A 26824-nucleotide genomic window follows, 5' to 3' on the forward strand; every position below is an offset into this window, starting at 1 on the left:
ACTCCGAGTTTAATGGGCTGATTTCTACATTATTGTTTCGATCAGTTTAATGGGACCGGCTTCAAGGACACCTTGGAGGCTTAATGACTAAATTGCAATTTATAAAAAACGGAAAAACAACAACTCAGAAAGCCATAATCACTGCAGCACTGACATGCTTCATCAGAACCCTTCACCGGCATCTTGCACGTTCCCCCGAGTGCAGCAGAAGGACGTATTTGTGCTCGAGATGTTTAATTGGCCTCCTGTACTTTACTCCTCTCCCGCTCCTTTCGCAATGCCCAGTGTGGGTTATTTTATGGCTCTCCCCACTGCTTTTTCTAAATTTGTTTCCAATAAGCCTCTTTTCCTTTAATAACCACATTTCATATCATGCCACTGTTCCTGTCATCCTTTCTGATCCCCTGATTGCATCTGCTCTCCAGCCTCACTGTCACTTTCCTGTCACTACGCTCCTGTCTGGGTAATTTGTGTTCCCCATTCTCCTCAGGGTTTTCCATTCACGTACCCGTATGTGTGTTTATCATGAGATGCAGATTAGAGCATATTCTCCTGACCAGTCTACCAACAATAAACACACAGAAACCAATGCATACCCAAGCTGGACTTATTTCTTCAATTATTTCATTTTTTGTTTTTTTTTGTTTTTTTTAAGATTTATTTTTTATATATTTTACATATGTACAAACATGTCAGGTGGACTCTGCAGACCGGTGACCGGATGACCGGTGCAATGCTGAAAGAGTCGGCATTCAGTTTCCCCACAGGTGAGTTCAGTCTGTGTTCAGTAGGGGAATGGCAGGGGAGGGAGGAACAGCATGCGGTGATGGTCAGTACTGATGCTTCATCCTTGTGCTTTTCCATTTGTATACCCACTCCTTTCCTGCACCGTGGACGTGACACTGTGATTCCATGGGGGCGGGACAAGGGTTCCACAGTGGGGGAGAAAGTTTGAAGAAGGGGGAAAAAAAAGCATTGACAGCCACATTGACACACACTGTTCTGTTAAAGGTCCATTACTGACTATAGGGGCAGTAATACAACTAATGTGACATTAGCGATTGAAAGTGAGGTGAACTCAGAGATGGTGTGGTCTGCTCACTGTAGGGTTAGTATTAGAGTGACGGGACGTTAAAGGGACAAGTCGAGGTGAAGTAAACTGGAAAGTAAATGAGAATGTGGATCAGTGGATTGAAAATGTGAAGTAGTCCATTGAAAAATCAATTGTAAGTAAGGTGAAGTGAATTGAATGTGAAGTGAAAGCAAGGGAGGGCGTGTGTGCAGTTTGTATCCTGACAGCCTCTCTGTGATCACCTCCGCTGGCCTGGGTCCAGACTGTGGCATCCTCTGCTCTTTGCTCCTGCTGTGCTCTACTTCATTACTTAATCGGACACTGAGCTAAAATGGTCCTGTCGGCTGCGACACAAGTGAAGTTCAAACATGGCTTCTCCTTCGGTAACTGAAAGTTCAGCTGGATCAGCACCCAAATCGAGACACGGGGGCACAAAACAGGACCAGCACGGCTCTTTCTCCAGCCCTGGTTCCAATGAGTGGTTGAGGAGCATGTGATTGGTGACCCATTGAACCACTGAGAGGATGACTGGTGGGATTGAGTGTGAGAGATCTTCGTGGGAGTGAAAAGCAGAAGGACAGCTGTAGAGTAGCTTTCTAGGCCCAGGACTGAGATTAAATGTTGTGCATTTTCCGACTCCGGTTCTCTATTCGACCAGCTGATCTAACAGGTGTTCAGATTGACATGTGTAACCCAACCCTTGCTCCCTGCCACCCCCCACACAAAATATTTTAAAATTACTTAAAAGGAAGCTTTTCTCAGGGTACAGCACACATAGTAACAACACAAAAAAAAAAAAAACATAATTAAAAGGATTTTCAGGATCTTAAGTCACTGCAGGATTCAGATGGGGCACACCAAACCAAGCCTACCAGCCACAGACCACAATGCCCATCTGTGCTGCCCTCTCGTGCCTTTCAATTTTGTCAGGATGCAAAATAAATAAATAAATACATAAATAATCATACAACAACCCCCACAAAGAATAATACAAAAAAATCACATCCGTAATAATTTACAGGACCTCGGAATAATTCATAATAAATACATTAATACAAAATGGATCGATCCCACAGACGTCAAGAACATTGGTCTTCCTGTAGCCAGCTTATCCACAAACCTGACTTCCTCCATGCTCAACCTGTGTGTTAGGTTCTCATGGTCATAGTTTTGCTGTTGTCCACCTCGCTGTTTTTCTGAGGTCCAACAAAAATCTGACCATGTTAGGCAGCAGGCCTCAGAAACCCGGGCTGTGGCAGACAGATGGACAGACCAACAGGCATTTACAGATGCTCAGACAGATCCAGTGTCTAATGGACAGTAAGGTCTCAACTCTGTACTCAGACAGGGGGTGGGTAAACCAGTGGTATGGGTAGCAGACTGAAAGATAGAATGATGGGACACTTTCTCTGTTAAACCTCCTGCGGATCAAGGGGAGAGTGTGTGTGTGTGTGTGTGTGTGTGTGTAGGGTGGTGGCCAGGGGGTTAGTCTCCCAAGACAAGCTGGCAAGAGGCAGAAACCTTTCTTGATTTTTTAAGGCTACAGAAGGCAGGTGTTCAGAGCAGCCTGTGTGCTAGATGTAGATTAAGAGCTGCACTTTTAATCTTCAAAACATTGCAAAGCAGTTCATAAGAAGGGCTTGAAAATGTGTCTGTACATGCTGAGAACAATACAGGCCTTCATACACACAACTTCAGGCTTTCATTCCCCCCAAGCTCTTAAGTCCCTAACTCAGCTCAGTATTGGCCTCAATGGACCAGCTGAACAACAGTCCTCGGTTCTGAGAGTGCTGATGATCCAGGGAGACGTATACACCCTGCTGGACTGGACTGAATGGGATTGGACAGTGGCTTGCCAGGACCAGAGCTTTGGAGACTATCTTCTTGTGGTGCAGCTATAGGCAGCTGCAGTCCTCGAGGGACAGATTCCTGCTGGACTGGAGTTGTCTGTCTGTCTAGCCTGTCTTAAATCACTGCTAGTTTATCTTGGGAGGCCAGTGTGTGTGTGTGTCAGTTTATGTGCATCTTAGTACTTGTGAGTCTCACTATGTGTCTGTACCAGACTGTGAGTGTGTGAGAGCGTGGTCAGGTTATAGCACAGTGGCGTTGTGTGACTCCATCTTGGCCAGCCGGGGGTCCGCAAGGGTGGCGGTTCCCATGGTGACGAGCAGGGGCCGACTGTCCTCGGAGGTGGCCGTCCGGCCGAGCGAGACAGGCCTCTGAGGTGGAGGAGGGGGCAGTGGGGCAGTTGGCTGGGTGGTGGTGGGTTCGAGGGGCAGACCCTGCTCCTGGTACCCATAGCCTATGTTTCCACAGGGGAAGCGGCGCAGTCTGAAAAGGGGGATGGGCGGGAGGGCAGAGGGCTCAAGGACGAGGGGGTTGGGGGTGGTGGCATGAGAAGATGGAGGGGCAGGAGGTGGGGGAGGAGGAGGAGGAGGAGGTGGCGGTGGAGGAGGGAGCAGAGGCCTGCAGGAACCAGGCAGTTGTTGTAGTTGCTGAAGCTGGAGCTGTAACTGCCCCCCTACTCCACCTCCTCCGCCCCCTGCCCCAGCAGCCTCCCCGACAGTCCTGCTGCCCGTCTCTTGCCCCTCCCCTGGCACCCGCTGCTTCTGCTTCTGCTTCTGCTGCTGTTGCAGGAACCAGGATCCGTAGGTGGGGTTCCAGAGGTTGGTGGGCTTCCCGTTGTGGGTCTCCCTTTCGGATGGCTGGCCCTGGGAGAAGGCCAGGTTGACGTGCCCACCTCCCTCAGGCTGGGTGTGACTGGGCGGGGCTGGCGGGGGAGGGTGGCTGTTCTGGGAGTGCTGGGGAGGGGGGGGCTGCAGGTAGGGACCCTCTCCTCTTTTTCCTCTCCCTTCATCTCCTCCTCCGCCCTGCTCTCCTCCGCTGCCCCCTTCTACTGCCTGGGCTTGGGGTGACACCAGCAAGGAGGGGGTGCTGCCTGGGTCCTCGGGTCTCATGGGCACCTTCTCCTCCTCCTCTGGGGCTGGGCCGTACTCCACCGGGAGGGGCATGTTCACCACATCGGGATCCTGAGGGGTGGAAGAAGGGGGTAGGAGAGAGAGAAGCAAAGAAAGTAAGGGTGAAGGGAGATGAGGTTGTGAGAGATTAATAGGAAGAGAGAGAGAAGAAGAAGCTGAGTCCAGTATCAACAGTGTGTAAGAGTCTGAAGAGTGTGTGTGTGTCTCAGTGTGGGGAGTGCTCAGTGCAGGTGTGTGTGTGTTGGTGACTCAGTGCTCAGTACTCTGTGTGTGTGTGTGTGTCTCTGTGCTCAGTGTCTCAATGAGAGGAGTGCTCAGTTTGTGTGTGTGTGTGTGTCAGGGTCCCAATGCTCAGTGTGTATGCATTTGTGTGTCTCGGTGCTATGAGTGTGTATGTGTCGGTGTCTCAGTACCTGCAGGCAGTAGTCGATCCTCTCCAGGATGGTGGAGAAATTGGGTCTGTCCTCTGGCTGGTGCTGCCAGCTCTGAGTCATGATGCGATACCTGTCAGTAAACAAAGCCTGGGGGTTAGCTGGCATTAAAAAACACCCAGACTAATGTTCTTCATTTTCTCTTTTATGTTCTGATGTTATTTATGTTTACTCGTGATCATACTATAGCAATGCAAAAAAAGACACCTACAGCCATTACGCAATACCGAGCCCCCACTTAAACTAACCTCGCATGCTAGAATATTGTACAATAGTATTGCTTCTTGTGTGCTCCCTGGTGCAGTGTAGATGCAGGAGGGATAGTCAAATGCATGTTGTTCCACTGGAGAGCATTTGAATAAGCTGCTGCATAATAATCAGACTGAATTAACAATCAAACATTCATGCAGACTCTGGCTGGCAAGAAATAGATTGGGAGGTCCAGTGTTTATAGAGAGCAGAGTTGACTAACCCCTGCAGTACTCTTGGGGGTATTTGGGTTTGGACTTGTCTTGGGTGGGCTTACTTACACTGGCCCAGGGCAGTTCTTGGGGGGGTCCATCCGGCCCCCGTTAGTGACAAATTCCAGTACCTCCTGGTTGCTGCGGCTGGGGTATGGCATGTAGCCCAGGGAGAAGATCTCCCACAGGAGCACTCCAAATGACCTGGACAGACAGAGAGAGCGACCGACAGAGAGAAAGAGTGGCACATGGAGAGAGAGCCAAAGAAAAAAAGACACAAACGGAGACTGAGTCAACCAGTACTGCTATAGTCAATATACAGCTACACTTACAGACAGACAGAGATGTTAAAATTAGACCCCCAGTGCGCTCACCAGGTGTCTGTCTTGGAGGTGAAAATGCCCTCCATAAAAGCTTCTGGGGGCATCCACTTCACTGGTAGCATGGCACGCCCGCCCTTCCTGTAGTAACTGGCCCTGCGCACACACACACACACACACACAGATCATTGTCATTGCACTTTGCTCTTATAATATGTTTCTACAACTAATAATACTAATATTAATAACAATAATAATAACTAATGTAGATGATACTTTTTATCTTTTTATGTTTTAATTCCTCATAGCAGAGCCCGGTATGCTGTTAGTGTGTGTTTGTTGGCCCTGTGGCAGTGATCTCTGCCTGCTAATGGCTGTGATTGAGGCTGTGCCGTCTCCCCAGCCTTGATCTTTAATTAAAGCCCACACAGTCCTCAGCCACTCTCTCCCCTCTCCACCACGACGCCCACACACACACCACAGTCCGAGTCCCGTCAATAACCACAGCACTGCACTCGAGGACTGGAGAAGCCCATTGTAGCCTTAAGTGTTGAATGATTAAGTTATAAATATAGTAATATAGTTATACAGTTTCTCGTCGACTAGTGCATTGGCTCAATACAATTTGCACGAGGAACACTTAAAGGGGAAAGAAATTAGATAAGGTGTTTTATGCTGTCTTCTATCTTCTGCTACGTCAAAGCTCTCCCAGATACTTAATTTAAGCCGAACCTGGATTATCTCTAATCATTATAACAGTTGATTGCTGACTGGCTATTGAATGTTTGCTGCATGAGCAATGGAATTTTGAGGAACCCATTGTGGTCAATGAGATTTTTTTGTTTTCCAATGGTGATCAATCAATAATATTTATTCATATCCGTTCTCAAAAGTGTGTGTGTTCTCTGTGCTTTGTACCTGTAGATATCCCTGGCCATTCCAAAATCTCCAATTTTGGCCACTCTTCCTGGTCCCTTGCATGTGAGCAGACAGTTCCTGGCTGCAATGTCCCTGCAGGTGACACACAGAGACACAGACAGAGATTAATACACAGTCCGGAATCCATCCTGGGCACAGTGTTCCGCTCACAGTCACATAACATATTCATAGATATTCGTTCCCTCCTGACTCTGGGGATTTATGAATAGTTCATCAAGTGCAGCTGAATATCAAAAGCAAGCAGACAGACAGAGAGACAGACAGACATGTGGAGAGGCAAGGCAGAGAGCACACAGAGTGACTCGCCTGTGTATGAAGTGGTTCTCCTCCAGGTACTGGCAGCCCCGGGCAATGTCTCGTGCCACGTTCAGCAGGTCCACCATAGATAGACTGGAGGGCTGCTCCTGGAGAGAGAGAGAGAGAGAGAGAGAGAGAGGAAGAAGGAGAAGGAGAGGGAGAAGATTAGAGTCAGGTTAAAAAAAAGACCACTTGAATAGAGGAATAGATGATGAAAATATTATTAATAAATAATTATAAAAACATTACAATGAGAATTCTGCTACTACCACTGTGACTAATGTTAATGATAATACACTAGTAATAACATTGTTATTATTATAGTAGAAGCAGCAGTAACAGTAGCAGTATTACTAATATATCTAAGGGGATGTCCAGGTTCACTGTGGATGTGGCCCTCACCAGTCGTGGCCGTGTCTCCCTGAGGAAGGTCTTGAGGTCCCCCCCGGCCATCAGCTCCAGCAAGATGAAGCGTGGCAGAGCCTGCAGACTCACCCCGATGCAGCGCACAATGTTTTGGTGACTGAACTTACTGAGGGAGGAGAGAGACAGTCAGGAAAGATGGTCCTGATAGTGTCCGGACAATGTGGACAGTATAGCAGTTCAGTGAACCGTGTGGAAAGTATATGAGGACAGTGAATTGTGTGGACAGTAGATCAACAGAGCGGACAGTGTAGTGGACATCAAGCATGCTGTTACCTGATGATCAGCGCCTCCATGAGGAAGTCCAGTTCGTCCTGCTCTGAACACACCTCCGGCAGAGTCTGAGCCCCCGAGTCCAGAAAGGGGGACAAAGACCAAGGAGAGGGAAAGAGAGAGGTTTAGAAATAATGTCATCTGGATGAATAGAAAGTGTGCAGTACAGGGAGAGGGGGTGGGTGTTTACAGATGAACACAGGTAAGTACATCATTCTGTAGATAAATACAAATGTGTACAGTGTGCAGGTGAGTACAGGTGTGACAGAGCTCTTACCTTGACGGCCACATGCATGGGGCTGGGCTCCCCGGGGATCCCCACTGCCAGCCCCTCATACACCTCTCCAAATGCTCCATGACCCAGGCCCCTGCAGCACATGCACACGCACACACAACACACACGAACACACAGCGAGACACAGGAGCAGGTTAATACAAGGGCATAGGGAAGCTTGGGTTAAGGAGGTGGGGGACATTGGGGCCCTTGTCCAAACTGTTCACCCACTTGTCTGCATCACTGCACTCCTGTCCACACTGCCCAGCCTGCACTGATGTGCTCTCTCTCTCTCTCAGGATGTGCCATTTCATAGGAATTTACAACTCTTCTCTTTCTCTCTCTATCTCTCACTCTCTCTATGTCGTAAATATGACCAGCCATTACTGAACAATTTACAGCCAACCTCCAACTCCCACCCTCTTTTTCTCTCTCTCTGCCCCTCTTAGATATAAGTTGTTTTGGAGAAAAATTATAGCCTGCCTGTCTGTCCCCAGCTCTCTCTCTTTCTCTCTCTCTCTCTCTCTCTCTCTCTCTCTCTCTCTCTCTCTCTGTGAGTCAGTGTTATCTGTGCCAGGAGAGAGGAAAGTGCTGGGTTAGCAGTCTTTTTACGCAGCTGCCAAACAGTGTAACAGTTGATCTCCCGAAGAACAGTTCCCCTAACCCAGCCACACTGCAGCCTCTCGCCCTTCACAGAGAACACAGACACAGTGAGGAGAGGAATGGAAGAACAGATGAAAAGAGAAGAAGAAACAAGATCAAATAAAATAATAAGAAGAATCGGGAACAGAAACTTTCCCCTCTGCCCTTTCGAGTCCCTTCACTGGCATTAAGAAGCTTGTCTGCGTTCATCAGAGAAACCATCTGCCTATAAATCTCCTGCTAGTATGTTTGCATGTAGGCCCCTGTGTATTAATTACAGAAAATTGTGCGTCAGAGCCTGTTATGGTGACGTGACCCCTTCATTTACCAAGAGGGTACCAACTGCCCACGCTCAGGTTTATTTTGCACACTCTTCAGTTTCTCATCCCCCCCTGAGCTCTTAAGTCCCTAACTTAGCTCAGTATTGGCCTCACTGGACCAGCTGAACAACAGTCCTCAGTTCTGAAGGGGCTGATGAATCAGAGAGATCTATAAACCCTGCTGGACTGGTCTGGTCTGGATTGTTGCCCTCCAAGACCAGAGTTTGCCAGTCCTGGTGTAGAGTGCATCACTTCTTTGGGGACCGTGAGTTTCGGGGGATCGGAGATGTGGTTTTGATGGTGCTTTGTACCCAGGGCTCTGGCCACTACCTTACACATGACTATCCTCTAGATCCAGACACAAGAGACCAGACAGGAGACAGGAGACTCAAGACGGGAGATGGGAGACAAAAGCCAGGAATGAGGAGACAGGAGGCCACCCCCCGTGCTGACCTGGTGAGTGAGATGTTGCGCCGTGGCACCTCCTTCAGGTCAGTGACGGAGCTGGTCTTGCCGGCGAAGCAGTAGTTGGGGTTGTAGTCGGTCATGATGGTGGAGGTTCGCAGTTTGCTCAGCTTGCAGTCGGGGCTCTGCAGCTCCAGCTGAATGGACTGCAGCTCCGTGTGCTTCCGCCGGTACACTGCATACGTATCAGAGTTAGGTTAGAAACACACACACATAGTTTATACACACACACACACTCACACTCAGGGTCATGTTATAACTTCACATATACAGATTGTTTCCAGTTAAGTGTATCTCAGTGACTCAGAATGTCAGTTTGTGTGTCAGTTTGTATCTCAGGGTTGCATTGCCTCTCAGTATGTTTTAGTGTGTATGTATTTCCAGTATATCATGGTGTCTCTGTGTTTCAGTGTCAGAATATCTAAGTGTCTCAATATATATATGTGTGTCTCACTGCCTCTCTGTGTGTTTCCATGGCTCTTGGTGGCACTGTGTTTTGGCTGGTATTACTCACTGATCATCACTCCAGAGACAGCGAGCAGGAGGGCGGCGATGAGGGCAGAGGTGCCCACAGAGAGGCCCAGGGCCAGCTTGGAGAGGGACAGCAGGGGAGGCATCACTGCAAAGACACACCACAGACCACAGAGCATCAGGACTAAAGCCCAGTGATGGACTGTAGTACAGACACACGCTCACTCATACACTGTTCAGATGAACATGTGTGGTGAGTTCTGTGGGGATAGACTTTCTATGGGGAGTTAAGGGGTGTTTTGGGGAGGAGGGGGAGGAGTGTTTGGGAAGCTAAGGGTACCTGTAGGGTCCATACAGGTGACCCGGTCAAGGGCCAGATGTTTCCCATGCTCACAGTAACACTCGATTTCCTTGTCCTTCATGTGACACTCTCCCATCTCACAGTGACTGCAGTTCTTTGTCAGAGTTATCACCACCTCACCATGACTGTCCATCACTGAGAGCGAGAGGGAGGGAATGAGAGAGAGAGAGAGAGAGAGAGATAGAGAGATGTAAGTGTTTTACTGAGTACAGCTCGTACAGTTCTTTCTTGAGCATCATCCTCAGCTGTGGATTAAATTAGTTCCAATTGCAACAAACGTGAGAGTTGGGAATCAGCTCATTGTCAGCTGCGTATTATTTGAGTGCACATTAGTGGGTTAAGACTGATTTTCTGCAGCATAGGTGACAACACATGCATTCCCAAAGATCTTTGTGAAAAAGCCCATTATTCTACCTATCCATGACTCGCTCAGTGCTAATATACATAAACCAATTTGGACCAAAACAAAAGAGGGATTTTGGGCCTTTCCCATAGCAATTACTGACACTGACAACAAGTAATATGCAAAACTAATTCTGCATTCCCAAAATATACTTGTAATATATGTAAAATACACACCATATATAGGTGAACTATTTATTCTATATATTACACATTTACGATAATCTGTATAGGAATATTTGTTTGCAATGGGACTGTTTTCTGAACTGAACTACACCTGTGAGTAAAATGTTCTGTCACATGTATCCTGTGAGTCCTGAATGTGCTCAAGCTGTTAAAGTTGGGGTTAAGATAGGATGTATTTGGGCCTGAGCTCTCCTGTCCTACCTTTCAGAGGATCCATGTACACTTCTCCATCTGGGTGGATGAAAGACACCCCGTCCTCTCCGTCCTTCCTGAGGTCATTGTCCCTGGCGGCACTGCCACCTGAGGGCCAGGAGGGGAATGACAGACGATTGAGCAGAAGCAGGTAAAGTTCAGGGCCTTTTAACAGAACAGTTATGGATGGTTGGTTGGTTGGTTGTTGGCAGTGTTTTAGGCTGCCAGTGTTAGGCCAGATCAGACTGTATTGGCATCAGCGAGTTGCCACCTAACTTGTATTTCTTAAAAAAATATTGTGTCCTATTTTGTCCCCACATTGGAGGAATTAGCAGCCTATGAGCATCAAGTATACATAGCATCTCCCCACCTTTTCAGCACTTCCATAAGACTGTGTTGGTGTAGATGAGCACCTGCAGCCCATTCTGAACTTCCCTCCTGCTGTTCACTGTAATGTGTGCATGATGTTGTTACCTTTGTAGTGTGATTCTATAGAGCACTGTTTGCCGGACATGAGAGTGTGAGTGTGTTTCTGAAGCTCTGTGTAGGGAGGGGTGTCAGGGGCGTTCAGACTTACCGATGTAACCTCCTCCACCCCCACCGGAGGAGCAGGCACCCCCTCCACCACCAAAGCCCCCCCGGGTCTGCCAAGCCAACGTCCGGAGAGCCTGTGGGCAAGATTGCCCCCCCTGCGCCCCCAGGGCTAGCGGCTGCCCCCCCCAGGGCACTGGGGAGCTGTCATTCCAGCCTCCACCTCCCCCTGCAACACACACAGCACACAGACAGCTGTCAAAACCCAGTACACACACATACAAGCACACGTATTTAATTGAGAACGCAGTTTAATCTCTCTCTTTGTTTGATTTTATATTTATTATTATTACACCAAGTGGAGTCATGCTCACTCTGGTAACCTGTGGCAACTGTGTCACCAGCCTCCCTGCCCCAGCTTGGTTACCTGCGGCCCCTGAGCGCCCGTTCAGCCCCGGCACTAACAGGTCCTGTTCCAGAAGCTCTTCCCTCTCACTGTCCAAGCTGCGGCTGCTGTAGCCCCGGCCCCCCCCACCGGCTGCGATCAGCAGGGGAACCAACTGCTCCCCGACCATCTGAAACAACCGCACAGTCACTATTACACAACACCGCGCAACACAGCCCTTGCAATCACAACTATAACTACAATCACCACACAGCACAGATCTCACGATCACGACACAGCACACAATGCAACGAAACACAACACACTGTTCAGTACATGGATTCCGTAGTCCAGAGCCCTACAGCTCAGGAGGTAGACCGCACAACCACGCAACAGGGCTTCACACTGCACAGCTGGAAAAAAGCTGAAGGAAAGACAGTGTAATGTGATAGACAGCGGCTACAGGCCCGTTGTGTTTTATATAGAGCGGCAGCTGGAGAATTTCCTCTAAAAAAGTGTGCCGATCTTTGTAGACCAGGTTTATTCTGTTGAGTGACTACCAGTTTGTTTAAGAGTGTGTGTGTGTGTGTGTGTGTGTGTGGGGGGGGGGGGGGCGACATGAAGTACCAGCTAAATGTTTTTTTTTGTTTATTTAAGATAATGAGAGTCTCTGTACAGGAGAGGATGAGACTCGCAGACAAAATGATAATTTTAAAAATGGTTGACTAAGATGGTTGTTTAAGATTTTAAGGATTGAGTCTGTGGAGAGAATGGTCAGCAATGACCCACCCCCCACACTCAAGAGGTCAGTGATCACACTGTGTGTTTACAACAGGAAAATCAAAGACGGGTCTCAGTTGAGACGCATACACAATTACAGCAGCTCCAATCTGGAATTCCAAGATAATGATAAGACTTCTGAAAAATACATCAAAGCAGGGAGTCTGAGAGTCCTAATGAGTCCTAAATCTGCCTGTAGTGGTGAAAAAGGGGACACACTCAAAATATTCTCAGGAATTTCTATCTATTAAATTTCACCAAATTCACACAGCAGGAGCTCAAAAATATCAAGCAGGTGTCAAAACAGCCTTTTTCAAGAGGTCATTACAATGAGACTTATTTTTTGGCTTCCTGCTGTCTGAATTTTTTTTAAGGTCGCTCTTGACAAAGGCTGTTTTGCTAAAAATGTCAAATTTATTTTATTATTTTATTCTTGAGAATTATATATATATGTATATATATACTGTATATATGTATACATTTGATTTTCAGTGCGTCCTCTTATTTTTCCTACTCTTTGTGTTGATTTATGTTGGGACCCTTTTCTTGTCCTTCAGTTTTGATTGTTGATTAATGGATTTATTGAAGATGATGTCAGAGGTATTTGTTGAAGGGACTTGTTATTTTAAGCATTCTAGGCAAAACCCTTAGAATGAGTTCCATAGGTTTCCATAGCATGAAAAGTATGTCAGCAACAGCCAACTTTCACTTGCCTTGAACACATAGGTCGCCCCACCCCCTCCACCTCCACCTCCTGCCATGGTCTTGTCATCAATCAGACTGGTCTCCCCCAGACATATCTTGTTCAGAGTGGGGTTTGACTGCAGAGGAAAGAAAAAGAGAGCGATAGGGAGAGAGGCAGTGAGGGAAAGGGGGAAATGGGGGTGAGGTAGAGAGAGAGGGCAGTGAGACTCCCATATTGAGACTCCAAAGATCAGGAAACCCAACATTGTCCAATCCCATCCTGGAGAGTTACAGTTTATACAGTATCGTACAGCAGGCGTCACCAGCCCTGGAATGCAATCTGGTGTTCATTGCAGCTGAGAACACAGGGACTTAACTGGACCATTATTTGCTTAATTCAGGACAGGCCAGCTTGTTTCCTGGTTCTCTAGCTATTGACCATTTAAAGCTCCCTATCAGAGGGACTGTGACTCTCCAGGCCCAGGGCTGCAGACCCCTGCACTAGATCTGAGATCTCCACACATTTAGAACAGCTTTCTCTTTGTCTCATACAAAATGCATACAGGTCCGTGAATCTTGTATTCTGCTGAAAAGTGTCAAAAAATAAAGGGATTGGGGAGGGGTGCAATGAATCAGGCAACACAACAGCCTATGGTGGATCCTCTGTTCTCAAATCCAATTTCATGCTGAATTATTGTGAGCGACTCACAGAGTGGGTATTGCGCTTGCCTAATACCCATGGCACAGAGGGGAGCATGGGGAAGAGGGGATTTGTGTGCTGTGGTCTGTATCTCAGACCACCACTGCTCTGCTCTGTGTGGCAGGTGTGTGTCTCCCATGTCAGAATTGCGCTATAGTTTGTATTCCAGCCGTGAATTCAGTGATATACTGTGAGTAGACTTGCTCTCTTTCATATAACACAGGGACATTTGCAGGGAGTGAGTGTTTAACCCAGTTTAGGAGGCTCATGGGATACTGGGAGGCAGGGGAATTTAGAGACTTAGGAAATAGAAGATTAGAACAATGAGTGGCTGGGTGACTTGGAGGGCATTAAGGGTTTAGAGGGCTGAGACACTGGGACACTGAGGAAATTGGGAGACTGAGAGATTGTTAACTGGGTGATCAAAGAATTAAGGTTCAAGGAAACTTGGACTTTGGGACCCTTGAACACAAGGGAAAGAGGGGGACTGAGACACTGGGGGACTGAGAGACAAGAAGGCTCACATTGGGGCAGGCGTCCTCGCCCTGCTGTCCCACCAGGATGTAGAGATGGTCGTCTTTTTGTAGATGGAAGTCCCCCACCATGTACACGCCATGTGACCTCTCTGTGAACTCCACGCTGCGCCCCCCCGAGGCCCCGTACCCCGTGATCCTGCACAGAAAGACATCGTCACACAGAGACTCTCTTTCTCTCTTTACACCTGCTTACAAGGAAACAGTAACTAGCACCCAGTAACAATACTATACATGTTTCCAGTCACTGTAGCTCTCCATTACTTAATTGACCTTGTGTTCGTCAGGTGGTTTCAGGAGTGAAGTCTCCAGCTGCTCAAGGTAGTTCTGTCTTTGTGCCCATTTGGACAATGCAGTTAGTACTTGTGTGTATGCGTATTGCCTGCGTACCTGTAGGTGTCTGTCTCCGGCACTCTCCAGATCTGGACCCCCTTGAGTGGCCACTCAGTGGCCACGGTGACATTGACCTGGCTGTCGCGGTAGGTGTTGCTGCACTGCGTGGGGTTCGGCCCCAGAGGCCCCGCCGCCCCACAGCTTTGGAACACCCAGGACCCTGCTACAGCACAGAGACACAATCAGAGAACCAGAGCAGATGGCACATGAGAACATGGGAACATGGGAAAGGAGGCAGTCTGACCCATCGCGCTTGGTAGTTGCAGTAACTTGATCCCAGATTCGAGAATCACGTTCACTTTTGTCTGCATGGAGCGTTTGTTCTGAACAGGGCCTGGGAGTTCGTTCCAGACGGCCAGAACTATGTTTTCAGTTCTGAATATCTAACTCTTGTACCTGGGTCTTGGCATCCTTGTTGACCCTGCAATGCGACACAACACTGATGCCAATCAGCGACACAACACTGACGCCAATCAGTGTGCCATCTGCAGTCACGACTGGCAAATCACTCCCAGATCTGCTGGGCACCAAAGGAGCAGCCCTACATTCTGCCAAAAGACTCTGGCCCCCTGAGGCGTCCGGTTCAGGTGCCTGTTCAGAGAAGCAGTTTCGAGCTGAATACTGTCAATCACTAAACCCCAATCACCCATCACAAGCCACCCACTTCATTACATTACGGTGCACCCTGGGCAGCAGATACTAATACTTTGCTGCTCAAAATTACTTGAGGGATACTTGAGATACTTGAGGGCTTCGTTGTCACTTTGCTGATGTCAGCCCTGTCGTCCACCCTCCCCTGGCAGAGAGCTGAATCTGAAGCATTATTTATTTCCCCCAATTTACTGCAGGCCCTACTTAAATCTATATCTATATCCTGTCTCTAATCTTGTTTGTCTGGCCGTGGCAATCGACCACATTCCATTTAACATCTGCCTACGCGGTGCCTTCGCTAAATGAAGCCTTCTGCACCAAGCATTAAAAAAGAAAACAATATATATGCCCACAGAAGCGCTATAAATTTGTCTCTCTCTTTTTCAGCTTTTATTAACACCATCTCTCAGGGGACAGCAGTGCCTAATAATAACAGGGAGCTGATAGAGAGACACAGATCACTGCACATATCTGCTCTCCCTGCCTCCATCCCAACAGCCTGCACTCTTTAAAGCAGCACAGCATCCATTTATTTCAATTAGTCCGTGCGTTCAGAGAATTTTTAATTTAGTTTGTTACCAAGAATAAACCAATCTGGTTTATTAAATCTCCCTGAACTGCGCAACGTGGGGCCGTTTCCCGATAATGATGATACTCGAGGTTTCAAGATCATTCTCATGATTAACTTCCATTCTTCTCTCCTCCTGTGCGCTTCCCAAACCACCGTGTGCAACTGCAGGTAGGTACCATCCCAGTGAAGGAAATTAAAAGGATGGGGAGTCAATCACAAAGTAATTGATTTGTTCAAAATATTCCAAGTATTTTGAATAATATTACTTCCTAAAGTGGGTGCATTGAAAGTTCATAGTGAACGACTAAATAAAGCAATAGATTAGAATGCAATTTAGTCATCTTATAAATCCCTGACATCAGATGGAGATATTTGCGCAATGCATTTATGCACCTGCACATCTCTCTTCTCAATTGCTTCAGACCACTAGTGCACTCACGATGCTATTCACGAACGTCTTAATAAATGTTTTTGTTTGGGAAACTCATCATGTTTGAAACGTTGTAGCAATGATGAATTAATTGTTTTCGTTTGGCTCATGATGCTTTTGGGAAATGACCCCCTGGTCCTTTTCAGTTCTCCTCCAGACTTGCAAAGTATTCTTTTGCAGTGCTCCTATTGCTATTATTATTATTATTATTATTATTATTATTATTATTATTATTATTATTATTATTATTATTTATCCTAAGAGGCTAAGAGTCACGCAGGAGAGTGACTTCTTCACAGGGTGTTATGTACACACAGTGAACCCTACTCAATTACAGGTAAGTGGTAAATGTATGAGTTTATAACGTGAAACCCATGTTTCCTTGGGGAAGCTTAAAGCTCTGTTGCTCACATGATCTTGCAATTGGTCAACCTTCAAGGGTGGACCTGCCCCTGATAGCTGCTGTGCATTCTCCTTGTTGAGAGTTGTGCCCATTGTGGGGTCTCTAGTGCATGTATTAGCAGGGCTAGGATTGGGGCAAACTGCAGCCCACTCTGATAATAATCCAAGACCTCTGCCTCGTCCAGAAAAACACATTACAGCCACACACTCATGGTTTCCTGACAGGAGAATGGAGAGCAAAGCCCTGGTAGTTAAACATTTAATTTTCTAAGGATAGTATTTAAATAAGCTCCAGCGACATTAGCCTTATGCAAACAGAAGCAGACACCGGAGTGCGCTTGGCACAGTGGGGAAGTTTCCGCTCCCTGCCTCCTGGGTCTGCTGTGTGCCGGAGCCACTTGCTGCTGCGTAATTGAATTATGAAACAGTCCTAACCAGCGCAGTGTACAGGTTCTCAATTTCGCGGTTGACAGGGACACTTAATAAACAGCTCGTCTGAATTAAGGTCAAAGCGTTGAACAGTGTGGGCGATGAATATTTAATTACGGCCTTATACAGTCGGACAACGACTGTCCAAAGAGCGAGAGCCGGGGAACAGCATCTTTCCAGTCCTGATGTTAATGAAATGCAGATTTCATTTGAAACAATCATATAAACCCTCCGAACAGAGGGACTGTAAAGCAGATGAGCTCTCGAGCCAGTCAGATAGGTAGCCAGTAAAAGAGCAGAGTGGCTTTCATTGAGGATGCCATTAAAACCCAGCACTGCACCAGACAGCCACGTCTTCACAGATTGTGCGCTCCATGCACAGTCATCGTCACTCGTGCAACACTTTTGATTTGATGTTTGTCAGACTTGAATCCACACAGTGTGTATAAGATAAAATGTTTCTCATGTACACACGTTAGAAGCAAAAGTAATACGTTTAATTATGAAATATCAGAAGATAGAGTGACCCAGAATACTCTACATCTCTTGACATCAATTGTAAACTGTAAAATGAAATCACATAACGATTCTTTTAGAATTACCGCACTGAAGCCCACTGATCCACACCGCAGCTGTGAGAGACAGAGTGGGCTCAATACATTCACCAGCACGGTGAGAAGGAAACGGCACAAAGAGTAAAAATTAACCCAGAAGCCCCACTATGTGGCATCCTTGCTCTGCTTGCCCTGCTGTGTGGTAAACACAGACACACGCACACGCACACGCACACACACACACACACACACACAGAGGGAGAGGGAGAGGGAGAGGGAGAGGGAGAGGGAGAGGGAGAGGGAGAGGGAGAGGGAGAGGGAGAGTCATTTTTTGTGCTGTAAATATTTGTCTCATATGTCATTTTTTATCGTATCTGCGCCAGCAATACTTGTCACATAGGCAATCCGATAAAGCACCTTTGAATTTTAATTTGAGCTGCGTGTGAGAGAGAGAGAGGGAGAGAGGGGGAGAGGGAGAGAGAGACAGAGATGGGTGCCGCCCAGCCACAGTGAAAAGAAGGGACAGATAGATAAATATTTAGATAGACCCACAGATACAGAGACATATATTAAGAGAGGTAGGAAAACATCAGTAATGTACAATTCCAGTCCTTGAGGGTCAAAGGGGTTTCTGCTTTTCATTCCATTTCCTCTCCTAATGACTTCAATAAGTCATTATTAGGATAGGGAGTCAAATTACTTTTCATTTTGAGGTCTTAATGAGTTATGAATTGAAAGGTGTCAGTAACCTAAAGGAACCCAGACCTTGACCCCTACTATAGACAGATATATAGAATCAGAGCAAGAGAGAGAGAGAAAAGAAGGAGAGAGAAATAAAGAGAGATGTGGTGTGGTGCAGTGTAGTGAGATCACTGCCAGGTTCACATAGAGCGGACCATACCAGCTGTGTACAGCAGGGGGCAGTGGTGTAGTGGAACTAAAAAATAAAATAATTAAAAACAAGTACTATTCAGCTGTAGCGATGATCAATGGCATTCTTCATAACTTCATAAATTGTACTTTTGCAATACATATATAACAGCTTCAGTCTCTTATCATTCAGATAACTGTGCAATCCGTATCAGTATTAAAATACTTAATGAGACCGTTATTAAAAGTATATTAAAAACATGACATGTTTGAAACCATATGAGAAGCTGTATCACCTGTCCTGTTCTTAATAACATACAGATTTTTCTTGTTTTTTCCCTCCCATGTTGGATTCCTACTGACACAGTCCTCGTTTAACATTTCGTTCACGCTAGAAATTTATTTCAAAACCTCCAAACCCAAAGGATAATTAAGATAAGAGGGGGGACAAGCTCTGTACTGTGCTCTGCTTAGCTCCCACTTCCCAGGGGACTCTTTGTCTCTGTCCTGCCGCATTCTCCCAGGGCTGCACACCCCGTCTCCCCCAAAACTACATCCCTAATTAGGTGTAATTCAAGTGCTACGGAAGGATACAATGTGTTTAGTGCAGTGATAGTTCCCAGGTTTGGATACTATGCACTTGTTACATTTGAAGTGGAGCGAACGAGAGAGGGGCGGGGGGTTGTGAAAGGACAGGTTTACCTAGGATGAACCTTGTGCAATACAGTGGCAGGAAAGTGATAACTAAACAAAACAGTTTTTTTTATCTCAGTGTTGTAGGTTAGATAATCTCTTGCCTTCTTTTTTGGGAGTAATTTGCTTGTGCTGAGGTATAAATACCACTGTGGAAAGGAGCCGTGATTTGCAGCTCAAATCGTCACCTGGATGCTGCACTTCACAGGTGTTTAAAGCAGCTGATGGGACTCTGAACAGAGACACAACTGTCTGTGCAGGGATGGCAATAAGACATTTCAAGGGTATTACAAGTAAACAATGCAAGGAGCCTGTTATGACATACTAATTACTTTATTTGCAAGAAACACGTAAAGCATTTTAGTAAAATGAATCGATTTGACTTTTGCTGTGAACCTGGTACACTGATTTAATTCCATCTGGGCCCCATGTAAGGGCCTGGCCTTGTGGTGCAGGGAAGTGTATTGGGTTTGTCTGTGTGCTGGGGGCTGTGTAGATCAGTGTGTGGATATTTGCTTGAGATGGCAGTTGAAATGTAATCTGATTGCACACGCTACACAATTTACATGTTTTTTTAACTGGAGCAGTCATGGGTCACGCACAATCACAAACCTCACCCCTGATCAGTGACCAGCAATTACAGACATACTATCTCAATCTCCTCCTACCTCAACGACCAGACCTACCAAGTGACCTGGCGAGGTTCCTCATCCACCCCCCAACCTCTCCTCACAGGCATACCGTCCTGGGCCCGCTCCTGTTGTCTCTCTACACTCGCTCCCTGGGCCCCCTCATCGCATCCCATGGATTTTTACGCAGATGATGCCCAGATCTTCCAGTGTTTTCCCTCCTCTGACCATCTCATCCCCTCTCGTATCTCTTCCTGTCTGTCTGCTATCTCCTCCTGTATGCACTCACACCACCTCAAGCTCAACCTCTCCAAATCTGATCTCTTTTCCCCCCTCTTCCTCACCTTCTGCTGATTTCTCCATCTCGATCCCCTTGGAATCTATGACACTCTCTCCCTCTTCTTCTGCTAAGAACCTAGGAGTCACCCTCGATCCTGCGCTCTCCTACATTCAGCACATCACCACGCTGACACGCACCTGCAGATTCTTCCTGAGCAACATACGCCGGATCTGTCCCTTCCTCACCAACTACTAGACTCAGCTGCTCGTCAAGTCACTGGTCCTCTCCCGCCTGGACTACTGCAACTCCCTCCTGGCCGCTCCAGCTCATCCAGAACTCTGCAGCTCATCTGGTATTCTCTCTGCCACGATTCGCACACGCTACTCCACTGCTCCGCTCCCTCCACTGGCTCCCGATAGCAGCATGCATTCAGTTCAAGACTTTGACCCTCACCTCCCACTGTCTCGACCACCCTGCACCAAGCTACCTTCAGACACTCGCCTCTCCATACATCCCCTCCAGACCACTGCGCTCTTCCGGTGCCAGAAGACTAACTCTCCACTCTCCACTCTCCACTCCCTTTCCTCCAGAGCCGCTCCTTCTCATCCCTGGCCCCTAAATGATGTAACGACCTTCCCTCTGAAGTCAAAACAGCAGAGTCCCTGACCTCCTTCCGGCGATTACTCTAGATGCATCTTTTCAGACTCTACTTGTAATTCAGTCATTCATTCTCCTGTAAGATTGCACTTATACATATATTGCACTCATATACACTTGTGTAAATTGTGAATTTGTAAAATGTATTAGGCCTAGAATTGCACTGTATTATTGCATTTTGTATTGCGCTTATATTTTGTAAGTTGCCCTGGACAAGGGCGCCTCCTAAGAAATTAATAATAATAATAATAATAATAATAATAATAATAATAATCAAATCAAATAATATAAAAAGAACGATTTGATCAGCAAGTGTAATGTTCTTTCATGATGACTTCATTACTGATATTGGATTTTGGTCCAGTCAATATATTTCTGTAGTTCTCCCATGGTTTTACTCTGCCTGAAATATGTTCATCCATCAGCTTTTGGTTCAAGTGTGAAAATCTTGAAGAATCAATATACACAGAAAATGCTAATTTGCATTCTATGTCCATAGAAAGAAAGGAACAAACTCTTAATATGCCAGCAGTATTAAATCTATACATAAATGGGTCTGACACAAGATTTGAAGCTGTGATCTTCCATTTACAAATCAAGAGCCCTGACCAGCACTCCACACTACCAGCAAACAGATGGAGTTGAAATAAAATGTATGTCTTGACTTTGTGCTGCATCAGTACAATTTGTTTTACTTCTGAAACCTGCAACTGAACAAACAATGGGTGTCTTAATGTGATTTCATCTGTGTGTGTTTTATTTGCTCCTAACCTATCCTAGCAGCAGCAGATCAGTGCCTGTCAGCCGCTAGCCGGGAAGCAACGCTCAGCCTCCACATGTCCTAAGTTAGTTAAGATAGTAGAAATTAAACTCTGGCCTTATTAGAAGTCAACTGTGACTGAATCCATAACCCTAATCAAAGGGCGGGATGGCATACTGGTAATACTGGGCACTGGGAGTAAACCAAGCTGCTGTACTGGCATTACAGCACACCACTGGTCTAATATCTTACCTTCAAAGTTCTGCAGAGGCTGTGTGGTGGAGCTGGGAAGCTCGGTGACTGGGGCGGCTGTCGTGAAGCTGGGTTCCCGGGTCGTCTGGGGCGGCAGCTCGCCATTGGCTGAGACGAGGAAAGAACAGGAAGGTCAGACGTCAAGACATCAACATAGGGGTGTTTGTGCTCTCTTCAAAGTCTAGGGCTGCGGTGACACCCCCACAGATGTATTACTGTATCTGTGTGTGAGCAGTCTGCCAGGGTGGGACAAGGGGAGGCTATCAATCAAGCTGGGTCCCAAGAGGCTTCCGCTGTAGCACAACATTAGTGTTTTTACCTCGTTTAAGCACTAATGGGTCCCAGTGGCTCTATGGCCATTACACATACTTAGACTTCCATCATTTCTTGAGCTCTTACTGTCACTAGCGAACAAGACAAATTGAAAGCCCTCTAAGTTTATATCTACACCCTTGTCTGTAATTACAATGCATTTCAAATGTGTTTACTCTCTAAAGGCATTCAACATGACATGAGGTTACAAAGTTATCAAACAGAGCATATTCCCTCCTGAAAACAAGTTGTACTCCTTCCTAGGAAAGCTTCAATTCCAGCAAGTCTGTGTAAAATGTAAAAAAAAATCTAAGAAAAAAAACATAAAACACAGCAGCTTTGGGGCTGAATATGAAACAAGTTTCAAGTACAGGCAATAATGCTGGAATTAAAAGCAATTGCATTTGAACACACTGCAATTAGGGGCAGCATTTCAAGTGTTACCTTTTTTTTCCATTATATATTTTTTCAGTAACATCAGCAAATCTCACAGCTCCCCCATTAGAGAGGAGGCAGGCAGAAGGGCTGCGAGAGTGCTGATAATAAACAATTATTCAAATCTGAATCGATTGCAAACAGAACATTCATCACGACAGCGCCGGCTGCAGAGGAGCCAGTGTCTGTGGTGAGAGGGGGGCTGGCGTTTCTTAAATACTTCTATCTAGTCCCCTTGTGATCCTCTTGACCAAAGACATTCTGTTCTTTTAACCTGTCCATGTGGGACGTTCCATTAAGACTTGGAAGGGCCATTACTTATCAGCGACTGATTTCAGAGCTAGTTTCAGCAAAATTCAGCAAAAAGGAAAATGATTGTGATTGATACGAGCTGCCACTCAGTACAAATCAGGCTGAACTCTTCAATCAGCTGGAATGTTTTCACTAGACAGAAAACAAACCCAAGATACCATTGTTAAGGAAGTATAGTTCAATTAACAACATGGTTTAAAAGGAAGGGGGTTGAATATTAACCTGGGTTGTCAGAAACCGCAGTGCAGGTGTTGGGTATACTAATTGGATGTACACAAATAAATAAATAAAAAGAAGAAATACATTATTGATATGGGTTGGCTGTGAAAGTAACCTCTAGGAAAAAAAAGGGGAAAACAACATTTCAGCTTGCACCCTGTTTTTAAATTAGACAACCAGCACCACAACTTGTGTATCCATCACTCTGTTTTTGCTTGTGTGTGTTGTACAGAAAAGCCAGTACACTTCCATGGAAAGTAAAACATATTTGTTTTGTTTTTAGAAGGGTTGATTGGACAGTAACAAAATAAAATGTGGGTTTCAGAATGTGTGTTGGACTCGCAGGCACAGAGAGGGTTTGTCCAGCTTTTGGTATTCTTCACCACGCTCAGTGATCTGACTGTGAACTGTGGAGGATTTGAGTATTTAATGCTTGTTGTCTTGTTTTCCGAGCAAATGTGCGATCTGGAGAAGCGTGCGAAGCAGAAATATCAGAAATGAAAAATAAAAGCACATTCCGCATCGGGCGGGCGGTGGGGGGTCCACAGCACCGCCTCAGAGTGTGCTGTGAGTGTGTAGTGAGACAGGAGAGCGCACTCACTCACTCACTCGTGCTCTCTGGCTTGAATGTGCAAGATTGTTGTTTTTCCCCAGGGCATTTAACATTCAGGAGAACTCGTCGTGGTCCTGGCTGATGTAACAGGGTTCATAGTGTTGATAATGAGCTTGTTATGTTGCTGTCTTTCCCTCTGGACTTGCTAGAGTGCTCATACACTCCTCTCCTCCCCAGCTCCATACCCAGCTCTGGGTGATGTATAGCGATGCCCTACTACATGAATAGCTGCCCTGCTCAGCACAAGACTACACTGTCACATGATGTATGAGGGATGATTACTACATTTCAGGAGCTTTAGCAGGAGGGCTGTTGGGGTAACTCAGGTTGTCTAAGGCCTCTCCAATTTCATGGCACCACGCCGTGCCCCTTTTGGATATGCCATCAAAAAGAGTCAGCACTGGTGCTCAAGATGATTCTGATGATGTCACTCTGATGATTTTATATTCATTATTGTTTACTGATAGCAGTAACTTCTGTGGAAACCTTGCTGTCTGTCTGTGAGTTTCTTTCCCGAGTCCGCTGCCCTTGCCCTGCTTGTAGATCACCAGCGTGCCGGCATGCCCCCTGCCCATTAGGGTGGCACAGAGCATCTGCCAGCGCCGTTAAACTGCCAGTGGCTCATTTACGAGGTTTGGCAACTGGGAAGAGTCGTCGGAGACGTGAGGAGGACAGTTTTCACTAGCCAGCCACCCTTCCCCATCCAACATACACACACAGAAACTCCTCAATTTAGGAGAAAATACAATAAATAAATAAATAAATAAATAAATAGTCTGGAACACACCTCCATCTGCTTCCCCAGAGCCTGTGGGTTCATTCACTGTCTGCAATGTAGCCCAAGCCAAACAAACTGCTGGTCACTCCCATGGTGTGGCGACAGCTGGCTCTGTCTGGCCCTGTGAGTGAGGGTGTGAGCACAAGTGGGCTTTCGTCCAACCCCCAAAACGGACACATACACATCTGTATTTGAAGGTGGAAGTTCTCAGTGCTAAGGAGCTTATGCAGGAACTGTCCAAGCTACACAAACTACTGGACAGAGATGGAAACCCCCCCAGAGTTTCACTTTGCAGAATTCTCTCTCTCTCGCTGCAGAGGCAGAAGTCACACTTCAGCCACACGGTTCGTCAGGTGGCAAACTCAGGGTCTGGTAACCCAGCAGGTTTCTCAGAGCTGCAGGGAGCAGGTGTTTGACTCTTTCCGTTTTGTCTTGGGTTGATGGATACCTCCCCCACACCTGCAGGACAGTTTGCCCAGATTTCCCGGTGTTCATGTCATCGAGAAGTTGTTCAGATGAAACTCCAGAGTTAGAGGAAAGGGGGGACTTTATCAACAGCAGCCCCTGTTGTAGGCCCGGTGCATTGTGGTGGTCGCTATGCCAAGGCCAAGGGAGTACCAAAGACAGAACTCTGCAACACAAGATCCCATTATGTTCGAGGAGGGACAGAGAGTCTGTTCCCCTGATGACGTCAGGGAGTCAATCAAGAGCGCTTAAAGAGAAGTCGTGGAGTAAGACTCCCGCGTTGCTCATTTCCACTTGTCAAGTTAAATGGCCTTGGTGAACTCCAGCCAGCAGGTTTGCTGCTTAAATGATCCTATGTTGTGTGGGTCTCAGAGCTGCACTACGATAAACTGCAGACCAGCTGTTACAGCCCCCCCTCCCCTTGAATGACAGCAGCTCGGATCACAGGGGACACATCTTCCCTTCTTCTCTCTGCTGCTCTGCCGGGGACATTTCTCAGAGCATGCTGAGCTTTAAAAGCATTTATTGAGCAACATTTTCTACCCTTGCTCATGATTTAAATAAAAAAAAGTTTGCACTAATCTCTCAGAACTCTCTAGTTAAAAATAATGCCAACAAACACTCAAATTAAACAATAATTATTCAATCTCTCTCCTCCATACTTGTGTTCCCACAGTACAGGGAAGAGCTTCCTCTCTTAATAATAATAATAATAATAATAATAATAATAATGAGAGGAAGCTGATTCTGGAACAAACAGCTTTGAAAAGTTGACATTATAGTCCTGATCCATTAACCAATTAACAAATTAAAAATGCTAACCAATTAATCAATTATTTAGTTTTAGATTTATAAAGTTGGAATGTGCAGAATAAACCGGCAGACAATGCAATCCGTCGAATGTAAGTGTATAGGACACAGTGCAGTAAGGCCTTGGCACTCCTGTTTTAAGACAACATAGTGTAGTGAGGGGTCAGTACTCCTATTTTAAGTATATAGGATAACAGTTAGGGTGTCTGTGCTCCCACTGGAATTATAAAGGATGTAGTGCTTTGAACATGTCAGTCAGTCAGTCAGTCGGTACTCACAGGCTAGGAAGCAGTCCAGACTGAGGGAGACATTGTCCAGGAGGATGGCAGCTCCAGACCTGTCTCTTTTGCCCTCCACACTGAACTGCAGATAGAACCTGCAGAATCAGGAGACACAGGTGGGTCACACCAGCACACAGATAGACACACACTGACATGTCTTTTTCTCTTTCTTTCTTTCTTTCTTTCTTTCTTTCTTTCTTTCTTTCTTTCTTTCTTTCTTTCTTTCTTTCTTTCTTTGTTGATTAACTAATTTAAATTATTTAATATATTCATTCAATAGTTTATTGCACAATTAATGCATACTATTTTAAAATTGATTTGCACTTTTTATTTTTATGTCTTTTTCCTGCTAACTTTACCTAGCTCAAATTGGAGGAGTCTTTATAGAGGAAATAGGTAAATAAATATAACTAAATAAGTAAATAAATCCATCTGTCAATGTGTGATTTTGTTGCGAACCAGGACAAAGAATTCTCCAGCGGCTGTTCCATGTTCCCGGTCCACCCACCTCATTACAGTAGAGCATGTTTCTGTTTTGCATAGAGCTCTTTGGACATTTGCAGATCTTTACACCAGCAGTTCAAGATACTTGCTTGGTTCATTCAAGTGCCAGATCAATAATTTCTGCTTCTGAGGTCCCAATGCATTGGATTTCTCTGTTGAAAGCATCAGTACAAGCTACAGCAGCGATTTTGAGTAGTCCTGTATGATCCTGACCCACTGAGATTGATTGAGTATGGAAGAAAGTTGCAGAGGTCCACGGTAGAAAATGTATAAAGGCTGCATTTTAAATAAAATGAAGATCCAAATCTTTGTTTACCAGGAGTCAAAGCTAAGTGTGTGATAATGTACTGTAGATAAATACACATGTAAACATTTGCTGTGCCATGCTGTGCTGTGGTTCACCT

The 26824-nt window shown here is 46.1% G+C and overlaps 1 protein-coding gene and 1 long non-coding RNA gene across 2 annotated transcripts in view; one reads left to right on the top strand and one right to left on the bottom strand.

The window, feature by feature from the left end:
• Positions 1-352: 352 nt before the first annotated feature.
• The window catches only part of alk (ALK receptor tyrosine kinase), a 29514-nt gene continuing 3042 nt past the window's right edge, over positions 353-26824 (bottom strand). Inside the window, exons 4-23 of the mRNA XM_066703089.1 lie at positions 25914-26011; positions 21692-21799; positions 14511-14676; positions 14112-14259; positions 12917-13024; positions 11466-11613; positions 11085-11267; positions 10517-10615; positions 9707-9862; positions 9410-9514; positions 8884-9070; positions 7472-7562; positions 7198-7262; positions 6901-7030; positions 6508-6605; positions 6181-6273; positions 5317-5418; positions 5012-5146; positions 4464-4554; positions 353-4101 (exon numbers count right to left, since the gene is read on the bottom strand). Of these exons, the coding sequence (XP_066559186.1) occupies positions 3163-4101; positions 4464-4554; positions 5012-5146; positions 5317-5418; positions 6181-6273; positions 6508-6605; positions 6901-7030; positions 7198-7262; positions 7472-7562; positions 8884-9070; positions 9410-9514; positions 9707-9862; positions 10517-10615; positions 11085-11267; positions 11466-11613; positions 12917-13024; positions 14112-14259; positions 14511-14676; positions 21692-21799; positions 25914-26011 (3250 nt within the window). The 3' untranslated portion in view covers positions 353-3162. The remainder of the gene's footprint in view (positions 4102-4463; positions 4555-5011; positions 5147-5316; positions 5419-6180; positions 6274-6507; positions 6606-6900; positions 7031-7197; positions 7263-7471; positions 7563-8883; positions 9071-9409; positions 9515-9706; positions 9863-10516; positions 10616-11084; positions 11268-11465; positions 11614-12916; positions 13025-14111; positions 14260-14510; positions 14677-21691; positions 21800-25913; positions 26012-26824) is intronic.
• Positions 10568-21419, top strand: LOC136749130 (uncharacterized). Its single transcript, XR_010816713.1, has 2 exons — positions 10568-10658; positions 20155-21419. It is a non-coding gene; the product is annotated as an uncharacterized LOC136749130 (long non-coding RNA).

This window comes from Amia ocellicauda, chromosome 1 (assembly GCF_036373705.1).
Source record: "Amia ocellicauda isolate fAmiCal2 chromosome 1, fAmiCal2.hap1, whole genome shotgun sequence".
Lineage (NCBI taxonomy): Eukaryota > Metazoa > Chordata > Actinopteri > Amiiformes > Amiidae > Amia > Amia ocellicauda.